The sequence below is a fragment of the Gadus chalcogrammus genome, chromosome 8, assembly GCF_026213295.1.
Source record: "Gadus chalcogrammus isolate NIFS_2021 chromosome 8, NIFS_Gcha_1.0, whole genome shotgun sequence".
NCBI classification, from domain to species: domain Eukaryota; kingdom Metazoa; phylum Chordata; class Actinopteri; order Gadiformes; family Gadidae; genus Gadus; species Gadus chalcogrammus.
Window position 1 is genome coordinate 10,226,605 of NC_079419.1, and position 12,988 is coordinate 10,239,592.

Here is a 12,988-nt window from a genome sequence, read left to right on the forward strand (position 1 = left end):
GGAATTATAATATTGAGCAGCACTCCTCCCTGATTGGTCGGCTGCCAACGTCTGTCCAGTAATGAGATTTACTTTGACGTCGTTTTATGGGAATATTGAAGTATTTTGTGTTAGGGGATTTTATTTTTAAGAAACCTGACCTCCTGCTTTCCATCCCTTATTCATTTTCTCTTCCTGCTTCAACTATCTCTCTCCGACTCCATCCGGATTACTGTCTCTCTTTGTCTCTCGCTCTCTTTTTACCTCTACCTCCCTACCACCCCTCCCCCTCACCCTCCGTCCCTCCCTCCCTCCCTCCCCCTATCCCTGGCAGCGCCCACTGCTCTCCGCTGCCATGGCGATAGGAGGGATGAGAGCTCATGTCCAGTGGCGTTAGGACCGCGTTATGCTAATGAGCGGCGATGCAGACGTAGAAGCAGTTCTCCTCCTCCTCCTCTTCCTCATGGTCTGGTTCAGAAGGTCTCTCCTCCTCCTGCTCTCCTCCTCCTCCTCCTCCTCCTCCTCCTCCTCTTCCTCATGGTCTGGTTCAGAAGGTCTCTCCTGCTCTCCTCCTCCTCCTCCTCCTCCTCACCGTCTGGTTCAGAAGGTCTCTCCTCCTCCTCCTCCTGCTCTCCTCCTCCTCCTCCTCCTCCTCCTCCTCCTCCTCCTCCTCCTCCTCCTCCTCCTCTTCCTCATGGTCTGGTTCAGAAGCTCTCTCCTCCTCCACCTCCTGGTCTGGTCAGCAGGCCTCTGATTGGTCAGTGTGTTGTGCCCCTGGGTCCACTCCGTCTGTCCGCCTCAGAGTGTTTTTGAGTGTGAGTCTGAACAGCTAGCTCGTCGCGCTCCAGCTGGGCTAGCTGACGGCCCATTGGTCGGCTGCCCGGTGGCTCATACAGGTCCTCAAACACAGTGTCTCTCATGAGATAGGTGTGTGTGTGTGTGTGTGTGTGTGTGTTTGTGTATGTGCGTGTGTGTGTGTGTTTGAGTGACAGGTCCAGGGTTCCCTGAGCTCCCTGATGATCCCAAAACAAATCAGAAAACTGAATTGAAAACTCCTCCACCGCTCCTCTTCCCCCACCTTCTCATTCCTTCTCCCCCACCTCCTCCTCCTCCTTTCCCCCTCTCCTACTCCTCCTCCTCCTCTATGTCCTCAGCTCCAGAATAAACATCAGAGTCTCCTCCTGAATATCAATAGCGGCTCCTTAAGCCTCTCCTTTCAGAGCGGCTCCTTTCAGAGGCTGCTCCTGCCTCCAGCTCCCCTCCCCTCCTCTGTTCTATTCCGTTCTGTTCTCCCTCCTCTCTGTGTGGAGCGTGTCCATCTTGAATGAACCACCGTGTTTTGAGTCCAACGGCAGACTCTGCAAGCTGATTGGCCACCGGGGCTTTCCAAACAACAACACAGTGTTTTAGAGATGAGACGATGGTCTTAGGGCCAGGAGGAGGAGGAGGGGAGAGGGTCTGAGTAGGAGGAGGAGGAGGATGAGGAGGAGGGGTCATAACGTGGTACCGCTGAACAGAACAGGCAGCAGTTTATGTCTTGTTTGTTTAGATATGATTCTGCCTCAAAAGCGGTAGGACCAGCATCAGGTGTTTTCCTCGGGGCTGACGGAGAGGTCTAATATGTTAATGAGATCGTTTGGTGTGCGTGGCCTGGTCCGCAGCTGACATCAGGAGAGGAGGAAATGAGGTAACGGCTTCAGGTCCCCCTCAACAGGAAGTGAGGTCACATCATTGGTTCTGATCCCTCTCTCAACTGGAAGTGAGGTGACATCAAGGGTTTGGATCCCTCGTTCAACAGGAAGTGAGGTCACATCATGGGGTCAGATCCCTCTCTCAACCGGATGTGAGGTCACATCACGCGTTTGGATCCCTCGCCCAACTGGACGTGAGGTCACATCATGGGTTCAGATTCCCTAGCTAAACAGGAAGTGAGGTCACATAATGGGTTCGGATCCCTAGCTAAACAGGACGTGAGGTCACATCATGGGTTTGGATCCCTCGCTCAACAGGAAGTGATGTCACATCATGGTTTCAGATCCCTGTCTCGACAGGAAGTGAGAGGTCAGACCAGTGAGATTATCCGTTGCGGGAAGGAAGACATGTTGAAGTCCCTCTCCTGCACTGTAAAGATTGAACCATGCGTGAGCAAGCGTTCTGTACCAGACCTTAGTTAACCCCGTCAGACGCGCCCCACAGACCCCCGATCGGGGAACACGGGTTCCGTCACGCGCTCTGTGCTCCTCCCAGACGGTGGCAGGTCTCGGCGCAGGCCTGACTAATCCATCACAGATGTTAAGTTAAACGCTGAGTCATTAACGACATATGCTGTCGGGGCGTCAGACGTGTTGGCAGTCTGTCATCGCGTGGGGGAGGAGCTTAACTCTCAGCTCAAGTCTGTGAATACAATCGGGTTGGATTTAAATGGCTCATGGAAGAGGCGATGTAGTTGGGGTTCTGGGTTAAATTCCCTGTGACCCCACTCTACCTCCAGACGTCCTAGAGCAAAATGACCCCTAACCCCTCATGACCTGTCTCTGTACTGTCTAACCCCTACCTGTCTCTGTACTGTCTAACCCCTACCTGTCTCTGTACTGTCTAACCCCTACCTCTCTGTACTGTCTAACCCCTACCTCTCTGTACTGTCTAACCCCTACCTGTCTCTGTACTGTCTAACCCCTACCTGTCTCTGTACTGTCTAACCCCTACCTCTCTGTACTGTCTAACCCCTACCTCTCTGTACTGTCTAACCCCTACCTGTCTCTGTACTGTCTAACCCCTACCTCTCTGTACTGTCTAACCCCTACCTGTCTCTGTACTGTCTAACCCCTACCTGTCTCTGTACTGTCTAACCCCTACGTCTCTGTACTGTCTAACCCCTACCTCTCTGTACTGTCTAACCCCTACCTGTCTCTGTACTGTCTAACCCCTACCTGTCTCTGTACTGTCTAACCCCTACCTGTCTCTGTACTGTCTAACCCCTACCTGTCTCTGTACTGTCTAACCCCTACCTGTCTCTGTACTGTCTGACCCCTACCTGTCTCTGTACTGTCTAACCCCTACCTCTCTGTACTGTCTAACCCCGACCTGTCTCTGTACTGTCTAACCCCTACCTGTCTCTGTACTGTCTAACCCCTACCTCTCTGTACTGTCTAACCCCAGGTAACTACCAGCTGTCCCCAACCGTCAACATGCCCCAGGACGACACGGTCATCATCGAGGACGACCGGCCCCCCTTGTTCCCCCCCCACCTCTCCGACCAATCCTCCTCCAGCTCCCACGACGACATGTGCTTTCCCGCCGAGACGACCCCGCCCTGGGCCAAGGAGCCGGCCAATCAGAACGAGAGGTGGGCGTGCTCTCTCTCCTGTTTAGTGTTCGAGAACATTCCTGGTCCTGGTTTAACATTTACACTTTGGGAAGTAATTATTGTAGTTTCTGGCCATTGGAATTTTGCTTATTGTGATTATGTTATTATATTATACTGGCTTATTAGTATATTTGACTAGGAGAAGGATGTAGTATTAGGGAAGTTATCTGAACCTCTTGCTCTCTACACCCCCTTCAAAATAACAGTTGGTTTACTTCCTACAGCCCTTTTCAAAATAAATGTCTTGGAGCCAAGTTCAAACCCGTTTCAGAAAATATCTTTCACCAACCCGACAACAGTTACTCTAAAGTTTAATCAATAGTGTATCGTTAATGAAAGAGGGCCGCTGCCCTGTTGAATCTCTTCCGCACTTAATGTATATTGTACGTCCTTGCACTTAACAATAGCACTTAGCAATGTGTAGCGTCTTATCCGATCTATCTTTAGTACTTACCATGGTGTAGCATCGTAACATAGCTATCTTTGTTGTGTACGGGGAATGGGTTGACCTAGCGATTGCTAGTGCTTGGCACTTGGTTCTATGAACATCCTTGCTGTACCGATAGCAATATATTGATGTTTCTCTTTCTTTTGACAAATGTACTTATTGTAAGTCGCTCTGGATAAAAGCGTCTGCTCAATGCCCTGCATGTTAATGCATCACGGCTAACTAGGTATCTAGCCAGCTAACTAGCTAGCCTTTTAGCCTGATAGCTATCTAACCCACGTCCGTCTGTCCAGCCCGATGAGCCCGGGGGAAGAGGATGGAAGCTTCCAGAGGGAGGGCTTCGGTCGGCAGAGCATGTCGGAGAAACGCACCAAGCAATTCGGAGACGCAGCCCAGCTGGACATCATCAAGACCAGGAAGTCCAAGAGCATGGACCTCGGTAGGCCACACCCCCTCGCACTCGTACACGCTCAGACCCCGCCCCTGGGTGGAGCATAGCTGGTAGTGGCTGAGCCAATGGTGGGCAGGCCTGTTTTATTACTGGTACATTAATGATTATTGCTAAATATATTTAAATGTTTGTATATTTTATATAGTTTCATAATATTTAATGTCATATACAGTGAAATTAAGTTATTAAAGGATGTTAACTCGCACATTGGAATCTCTTTAAAGTCTTAAGCGTTATGCTGGTTCATCCACTCTTAAGTTATAAAGCCAGTGCCACTAGTTAGCCAGTAAATTGGAGTTAACTTAATCTAAGACTAATACGATTATCAATAACAGATTCACCTTGGGAAGAGGAAGCACATTCTCCATTAACAGGTTCAGTTTAACGGTCGCTGGATCATCTCACTCATTATCACGTTAGCCTGCGTGCTAACACGACTTTAGAAGCGACACCTCTCGAATCCATCTTTAGTCATTAGAGTCTGTGTTCTCTCTACTTATTAATTAAGCCCTCCAATATTAAATTGTGTCGCTCTGCCGTACTTTGATCCATTACTGACTCTTCACATGTCTTATTTTGCTCTTTTAGTGTTGATAATCTAGAGATGGTTTCATCCTTACATTCAGCCTACACAAACAGAAGATACATGAAACACCGTAGATATAAAGCACACACATAGTGATACAATAGCTACACAGTCCGTCCTTATGACCCCTACCTGCGCCTTAATGCCTTGAGGCTGGATTCACTAACTTCTAATAAAACCCTTTAATATATCCAAAACGCAGTGAAATTCATATTTAATTTAGCTTAATTTCAGAAGCGTATAATAATATCAAATATTAAGGAACCTTGATGAAAATCGACCCAGAACTATGATAATAGAAAACATGAATGATGCATGAATATTCAATACCACATTCATAATTACAGTTATGCATTATAATGTGATTGATCGCATGATATATTACAGCAGAGTCGAACCGGGCTGAATAAACCAGCCTTCAGCACTCCTCCTCCTAACGACCTGCGAGCCGTCACCGCAGTGTGTGTTTAACATATACCAACACTTATAACGCTTTCATTACATCCCTCCCGGTCGGGCCTACGGTTTCCATAGCTATGCCTCAGGCTAACAAAGTTCCCTCTCTGTTTTAATGACTCCAAGGCCTGGTGTTTGGTCTACCCAACACTATTTTAAACATCGCCGTGTTTGCCATCAGCGTCGGGGCATTGTCTGGGCGAAGACCACCGTGTGAAGTAGACGCATCCAAAATGGCGTCCTGGTGATTCGCGTTGTGTCGCTTAAATGCGTCTCTATTGTGCTCAACAAAGCCAGGAGGTAGAATCACCTCGGCACAATGAGAAGCAGGAGAGCTTAACCATGTTCATTCATCTCCCGGAGATCTGAAACGCGCACACACACGCACACACACACACGCACACACACACACCCTGCATTCAGACACACTCCCTCCCCCCCTGCCTGATGCCTATCTCCCTCCTCCCTCCCTCCTCCACTGTCCCCCGGTGTAAATGGCTTCGAACTGCGAGTGATCGCGGGCTGAGGAGTTCTGAGGGCAGATCTGTAATCTGTGCTCTGTGTTGATACCGCTCTACGCCTGATCGCTTATCTCTACACAAAACAACCCTCTTCAATTCCCCTCGCTCTCTCTTGTGCTCGCTCTCTCTGTTTCTCTCTCTCTCTCTCTCTCTCTCTCTCTCTCTCTCTCTCTCTCTCTCTCTCTCTCTCTCTCTCTCTCTCTCTCTCTCTCTCTCTCTCTCTCTCTCTCTCTCTCTCTCTCTCTCTCTCTCGCCCCCCTATATATTTTCTCTCGCTCGCCCTCTCCTGCATGGCTCGTCTCTCGCTAATGTCTCCTTGCCATGACGGAATGTAGCATGTGGAATGTTCCTGCACTAACCTTTGACCCTTGACCCCCATCTGTTCCCTTAACAGTAGCCGACGAGATTAACCTCACACCACGACCCGACCCCAACGCAGGTAAGAGCATGCTCAGGTGTATTAACAAACCAATCGACCAATCACGGCCCATCTACCCCTCTAACCCTACACGCCCAGATTTTTTAACGAGCAAGTTGATCTACCAATCACGTTGCCTCTAGCCAAAGTAGCCTCCTGACCAGAAATCTACAGATGAACAGTCCTACAATAGGATGGCGTGCGTGCGTGCGTGCGTGCGTGCGTGCGTGCGTGCGTGCGTGCGTGCGTGCGTGTGTGTGTCAGTCAGTGTTGGTGTGTGCGTCTGTGTGCATAGATTCTAATTCTTGAAGTTCTATGTGGGTTGCGTGTGTGTGTGCGTGGGTGGTGTGTGTGTGCGTGTGTGTGCGCCTGCATCATGTATGTGTGTGGTTGCCTTTATGAATGTGTGTGTGTGATGTGTAGGAGAGAGCGAGGGCGGTAGAGAGAGCTCTGTGTCCTTGGTTAAGGAACCTCGCTGACAGAGGGCCATCCATCATTGTCAGATCTGCTGTCCTCTCCCTGCTGCCTCCGCTAACCAGAAGATCTGCTTCTGAAGCGGCCCTGAGGGGCGAGAGACAATGAGACACACAGGAACACAGAGAGAGAGAGAGAGAGCAAATGAGCGTATTCAGTTGTGGAGCGTTCTAAGCTAGCCGAGTGCGGTTCTGGGAGCTGGCGCCGGCTGAACATGCCGCGCGGCACAGACATGAGGACGGTCTACAGAGAAGGAGATTGAAGGGTTTAGCGACACAAAGCTACGATTTATTCCCTGCGAGGCGAGAGGGTTGAAAAAAGCCCCCTGCTCGCGTTTTCAAATTCCCGGCAAACCAAATAAACCGATAACTCCCCAAAGCCTCTACTCAAGCAGAAAGGACTTTTTTTTCCTCCCCTTTCGTCTTCGTGACGATTCCAGAGATTGTGAGACGGCTGAGCGCCTTTCTGAAAAGTTTTGAGTAATGGACGCCACTCTGTTTGGGTCTTCTGAGCTGCTCAGCTCTCAGGTTCCCCGGCCGCATTGGGCTAATAGATTTCAGCCTGTTATCTTAGGCGCTCGCCGTTTATTTTCACTTTCCACAAGCTCCTTCGTACCCCGCATGTCGCTCACGGCGATGAGGCATGAGCCGCGGCCCATTTAGCATTTAGCATGAAATCACCGGCCGCCCCTCGTAACCATAGGCGGCGCCGCGCCGAGCTAGGTGGCGCTAAACGGGTGTGTTGTGATTGGCTGTTCAGAGTTCACCTACGCTCTGCATACCTTCCCCCAATCCCCCTCTTACGCGCTTATTGTATGTATCTTACTGGATAAAAGCGTTTGCTAAATGCCCTTAATGTAGGCCTCCCAGAGTAAGACGTCATAATCCCTCCTGCTCCTCAATCCCACTCCTCTGAATCCACTGAGTCTCCTTCAATAAGAGCTTCTGCTAAACAACTCGACAGTAAATGGAAGGACGCTGCCAGACGGCCAATGTTAGCCCGGGTTAGCCTTGTTAGCGGCAGGTTAGCATATGCTAACCCACGGTGTCGTCGAGCAAATCGGCTCGCTCCGTTTGACACCAAGCCAACCTGACGTAGGAGTGATGGATGTTCTAATGACTATCGCCCACTAGTCCTCACGTAAAGGAGCAAGACGGGATTCATCTCTCTCTCTCCATCTGCTCGCTCTCCTCATCTCTCCCTGCCTCTCTTCATCTCTGTCTCTCTCACTCTGTCTCCATCTCTCTCTCCATCTCTGTCTCTCACTCTGGCTCTCTGTCTCTCTCTCTCCTAATCTCTCACTCAATCTCGGTCTCCCTTTCTCGCACCCTGTCCCACCCTCTCTTTGTCGCTCCCTTTCGCTCTCTCCCTTATAAGACAACCCAACGTTCGTCCTCTGAGGTCCCCGTTCGCCTCTTTGTTCGTATTACCCAATATGCATCTCAACACGCACCCTTTGTGGAAGTGAAGGAAGCCAAAGCCCTCGACAGATTACACGTCCAGTGTGGTTTATCCTCCATAGTTTTCACGAGGACGGCGTTCAGTTAACAAACGACAGCGTGTTCTATTATGGAGAGGGCAGCTTAGGCCCACAGATGGACAGCTTTCCACTTCACTTATAATGACTATAGAGACACAAGTGCTGTGGATTAAAGTTCCCTGTTGCTGCGTCGGCATTATTGTTGTGTTAGTGTTCCGTTATTGTTGTGTCACTGTTATTATCGTGGTTGTTGGTGTAGAATCATCAAGCTGTTGGGTTCGTCCTGGGACGTTGTGCTTTTAATTTGAAAGAGCACAGCCAGGCCTCCCTCAGAAAGCATAACGATGTGATTCCTTTAGATACGTATATCTGTCTCTTTGTAAAGAAACGTGGTTCTGGGTTCGATCCCCAGTGCAGTCGTTCATCCAGACGCCCCATCCTTACCTGCTCCTTAACGACATCAAAATAACTCACCACGAGTCTTTTTTGGATAGGAGTAACGAACGCGAATCACGAAAATCCTGAAAATGTTTCCGAGCATGCTAGCTGGGCCGTTGTGTCTGACCTCCGGCCTCTCCGTAACCGTCCAGGTTCGTCTCCCCGGGACGTGGGTCCGTCTCTGGGCCTGAAGAAGTCCAGCTCCCTGGAGAGCCTCCAGACCGCCGTGGCCGAGGTGACCCTGAATGGAGGGGACCACCCCTTCCACAGGCCACGCCCCCGCATCATCAGGGGGCGGGGCTGCAACGAGAGCTTCCGCGCCGCCATCGATAAGTCGTATGACCGGCCGACCGCCGCCGCCAACGCTGCCGCCATCACCACCGAAGAAGAAGATGAGGGCATGGACACACGTAAGACCTCATGTTGGATCTTATCTTCCCTGGAGTAGGGTCGGGGGTTCGATTCCCACCACTGCCACTGAAGTGCCCTAAGAACAGAGAGCTGAGAGGGTTTGTACTGAAACAACAGACTGAATTCAGAGATGAAACCAACAGCTAGCATCAAACACACAAATTGTCTGCCCTCCTTGATTAGCAGGAAGCTAAACCGCAGATGGTTTGCTTTGCAGTTGTGATATTGTTTGTTAGTGAAGATGTTGATATGCTTATAACCAAACGATGCATGTTAGTGTAAGTCAGCACTGCATTGTGGGTAAGTGTGCATTGCATTGTGGGTATGTGGTTAGAGTTCGGGGTTGATTGGCGTGTGAGTAGCGGTGAGCCGGCGGCTACACTTGTAATGAAGCACGGGAGTGACAGTTTTGTGACTAACACACACACACACCATCACACACACATGCTGAGTCAGGGTGTGGTGCTGTGAACACGGAGGCGGGGGCGTGGTTTGTGACAGTTAGGTTAGCGAATCGTTTTGGTTGACGGTTAAGTTAGCCAGCCTCTTGTGTTAGCTTTGGTTAGGATTTTCCCTAATAGCTTGTTAAACCTGTACAAAACATGTGATTTAAGTGAAAATAATTTGATCTAGTCGATCCATCTATTCATGGCTCTGTTCATCTGCTCCCTCTCTTATCTCATCTCCCCTCTCCTCTCTCCTCCATCTCCTCTCCTCCCCCTCTCTTCCCCTCTCCCCCCCCCCCCCCCCCAGTGGAGGAGGACACAGAGGGGAGCTCCCGGTCTGGGCGGGACTCGGTCTCCACGGTAGCAGACCTCACCCCCCTGACCGGGTTGGCCAACGGGTCCGCCTCCTCGGACCGGCCCAGGGAGGAGAAGAGGAAGGACAAGACGCCCACCAAGGAGAAGAAGAGGAGCGAGGGAGGGAAGGAGAAGGACAAGGAGAAGGGCAAGGCCAAGAAGGGCATGCTGAAGGGCCTGGGGGAGATGTTCAGGTAGGACTAAGTTATGGCGGCCATTTTGGTTCGTCCACCGTCCAATGGTGCTGACAGATGTCTCGGGAGCATAGTTATTTTTTTAACACAATCGTACATCAATAGCATCATTAGGGCTGGGTATTGCAAGGTACCTCACAATTCAATTCAATTCTGATTCTTTAGGCCTGTATTCGATTCGATATCGACTTGATTTCGATTTGATATTGATCCAATTGCTAAGATATCGATTCAATAATACGTGCAGATGACAAAAATACCTAAATATCATTTAGAATTAACCATTTCAAAATGAATTAACCATTTCATTGTGCTTTAATTAGCAAAAATGGAATACAACATTGTATAGTATTGTTCCTCAGCTAAACTTGCAGCATAAAAGTAATAATCATAACATGGACAAATGTAAAAGTGCATGTCAATTTAGGCATACTCGGTTCTAGATTACAATTACTGAGTATGTTTCTTTATTTATGGATATAATCAATTTCAAAAATTTCTGAACAAATAAATTGCAGTACATTGATGAATAAATTGCACTGCATTGATGAATATATATTTTTACCCAGCCCTAAGCATCATATCCAATGCATTTACTTCCTGGGAAATTTTACCCTAATTTCATTGTTCTATTCTCATGGAGTAAAATGTAGTTTGTGGTGAGTCTTTGAGAACGTGTGATTCTGAACGCCTGTTTCTTGCCAAAGCACAGATCATATTTATAATAATAGTTATTATAATAATACCACCAATGATGACAATAATAATAATAGTATTTCTGCTTGAATATGGCGTTTCAATGCAGGAAACGGGAGAAAACCACAACATAAACCTGTCAATCACTGTCACAAACAAACACACAAACACTTGCGTAACCCAGACGATATGATAGGGATCTCCTACTTCCTGTCTGGGAGGAAGCTGTTGTTAATGGACTGGTCTGATTCAGCCCCACCATCCCCGCCCCCTACTTACTGGAACCCAATCCAATTACATCAAACTTTATTCATATTGCTCTTTTCACACAGCAACACAGCAGACATAATCCACTTTTCGATTTAAGTAATGCAGAGGGGATTCCCTCTCTGTATCTCTGTAACCATACCTCTCTCCCTCCCTCCTCTTACCTCTCCTCCTCCCTCTCCCTCCCCCCTCCCTCTTCCCCTTAATAATAGTTTCATGGCCCTGAGGCTCTGTTGTATTGTGTAGTGTTGTATAGTGTTGTGTAGCGTCTGAAGTGGTTGTGTAGTGTATAAACTAGTTGTGGCGCTGTGTCCTGTAGTGTAGCTCGCCTTCCCTGCGTCGGGCCGGCGCTTCAGACACTAGTTCCCCATCGATGGATTAACACGAAACGCACCGCGGCCCCTCAATCACCGCCCGTCTCCCTCCACCGCTGAAAGTAGTCCCCAGTATGTCACAGAGGCGGCGGTGCTGAATGGAGAGGCTAATAAAACACGCGATACGGAGAGCATTAAACAACCCTCCTCCAAACTCTCTCTCCTCCCTTCACCAGTTCTGCCGTTGCCTCGTAAATCTTCACCGCTATCTGTCTGTTTATTCCGTGTGTGTGTGTGTGTGTGTGTGTGTGTGTGTGTGTGTGTGTGTGTGTGTGTGTGTGTGTGTGTGTGTGTGTGTGTGTGTGTGTGTGTGTGTGTGTGTGTGTGTGTGTGTGTGTGTGTGTCTCTCTCTCTCTCTCTCTCTGCGCGGGCGTGCGAGGCAGTATTAAACAGGGTGTTAATGAAAGCCAGTGGTGTGTGGAGCGAGAGTCTGAGTGATGGATCACTCTGCCATCAGGATCTAAGCGGAGACACAACACACACACACACCTCGTCTCCCGGCCACATCTAGCGTTCTGCTGGGGCCTTCGTCACTTTCTACCGTCGGGTTACGTCAGTGAAAAGCTGCTGTGTAAATGGAACGATTTAAATACGAATCAGAAACATCGGAATATTACCGTTATCACCTCAAGCATCTTCGTATCGTCTTTAATACTGCTGTTGCTTTGTAGTGTTTTTACAGCTATGTTGTTGTTATGAGGATATTATCGCTTTATGCGTTAGCCCGGGGTAACGTTGTTGGCGGTAGCCTAGCATATGCTAACCCATGGTGTCGTTAATGACGTTATTACCCTTGTATAATTAACATTATTGTATGCATTGTGTTATTGTTGTCGTTACTAAAACAGTTTTCAGAATCATAATCGTCACTAACGTCGTCACAACGCACTCCAATGTCGGCAGGTTCGGGAAGAATCGGAAGGACGAACGCGTCGGCGACAAGCTGGAGCGGAAAGGCTCGGCCAAGTGGCGGACGGAGGAATCGCAGGCGTCGGAGGAGGAGACGCAGCGCATGAAGCTGGAGCAGGAGAGGTGAGCGAGCGCTCGCGTTCAGACGCTGGCGACCGGCGGACATCTTCCTCACTGCCCTGGATGCTGTTGTTTTTGTGTTTTGGGCGTTGTTTTCGCTGGGTGCAACCAGTAGAAATCATGGAATTTCCCATAATGCATTGTGTTATGTCAAGTCTGTATGCCCATTTTACAACAATATAACCTTTATTTGAGCATTTGAACGTTATACCAAAACTTGTCCATCTCGTCCCATCTGAACGTTGATATTGTCTGGTTGTGAAAACGGGGAGCCATATTTAGCTAGCCGAAGGTGAGCCTGCGCTCTGAGAGCCACGAAATGGCCGCCAGATCTGTCATATCCCCTGAACTGTGAACCAGGAGTCTAACCTCCTCTGGAGCTGTGTTGAAACTTTCATGTAAACCACGGTTGACCAATCAGAGGGCCTCATTTACCCTGCTGCTCTAGGGTTCCACCCCCTGCTGGTTTAGGGTTCCACCCCCTGCTGCTCTAGGGTTCCACCCCCTGCTGCTCTAGGGTTCCACCCCCTGCTGCTCTGGGTTCCACCCCCTGCTGCTCTGGGTTCCACCCCCTGCTGCTCTGGGTTCCACCCCCTGGT

The 12,988-nt window shown here is 49.3% G+C and overlaps 1 protein-coding gene across 3 annotated transcripts in view; it reads left to right on the plus strand.

Annotated features, from left to right (window-relative positions):
- Nucleotides 1-12,988, plus strand: part of pard3ab (par-3 family cell polarity regulator alpha, b) — a 109,824-nt gene that overhangs the window by 66,593 nt on the left and 30,243 nt on the right. For all 3 annotated transcript variants that reach the window (XM_056596103.1, XM_056596105.1, XM_056596104.1), the window contains exons 16-21: nt 3,139-3,325; nt 4,088-4,233; nt 6,203-6,247; nt 8,771-9,028; nt 9,783-10,023; nt 12,264-12,392. In XM_056596103.1, coding sequence (XP_056452078.1) covers nt 3,139-3,325; nt 4,088-4,233; nt 6,203-6,247; nt 8,771-9,028; nt 9,783-10,023; nt 12,264-12,392 — 1,006 coding nt within the window. The remainder of the gene's footprint in view (nt 1-3,138; nt 3,326-4,087; nt 4,234-6,202; nt 6,248-8,770; nt 9,029-9,782; nt 10,024-12,263; nt 12,393-12,988) is intronic.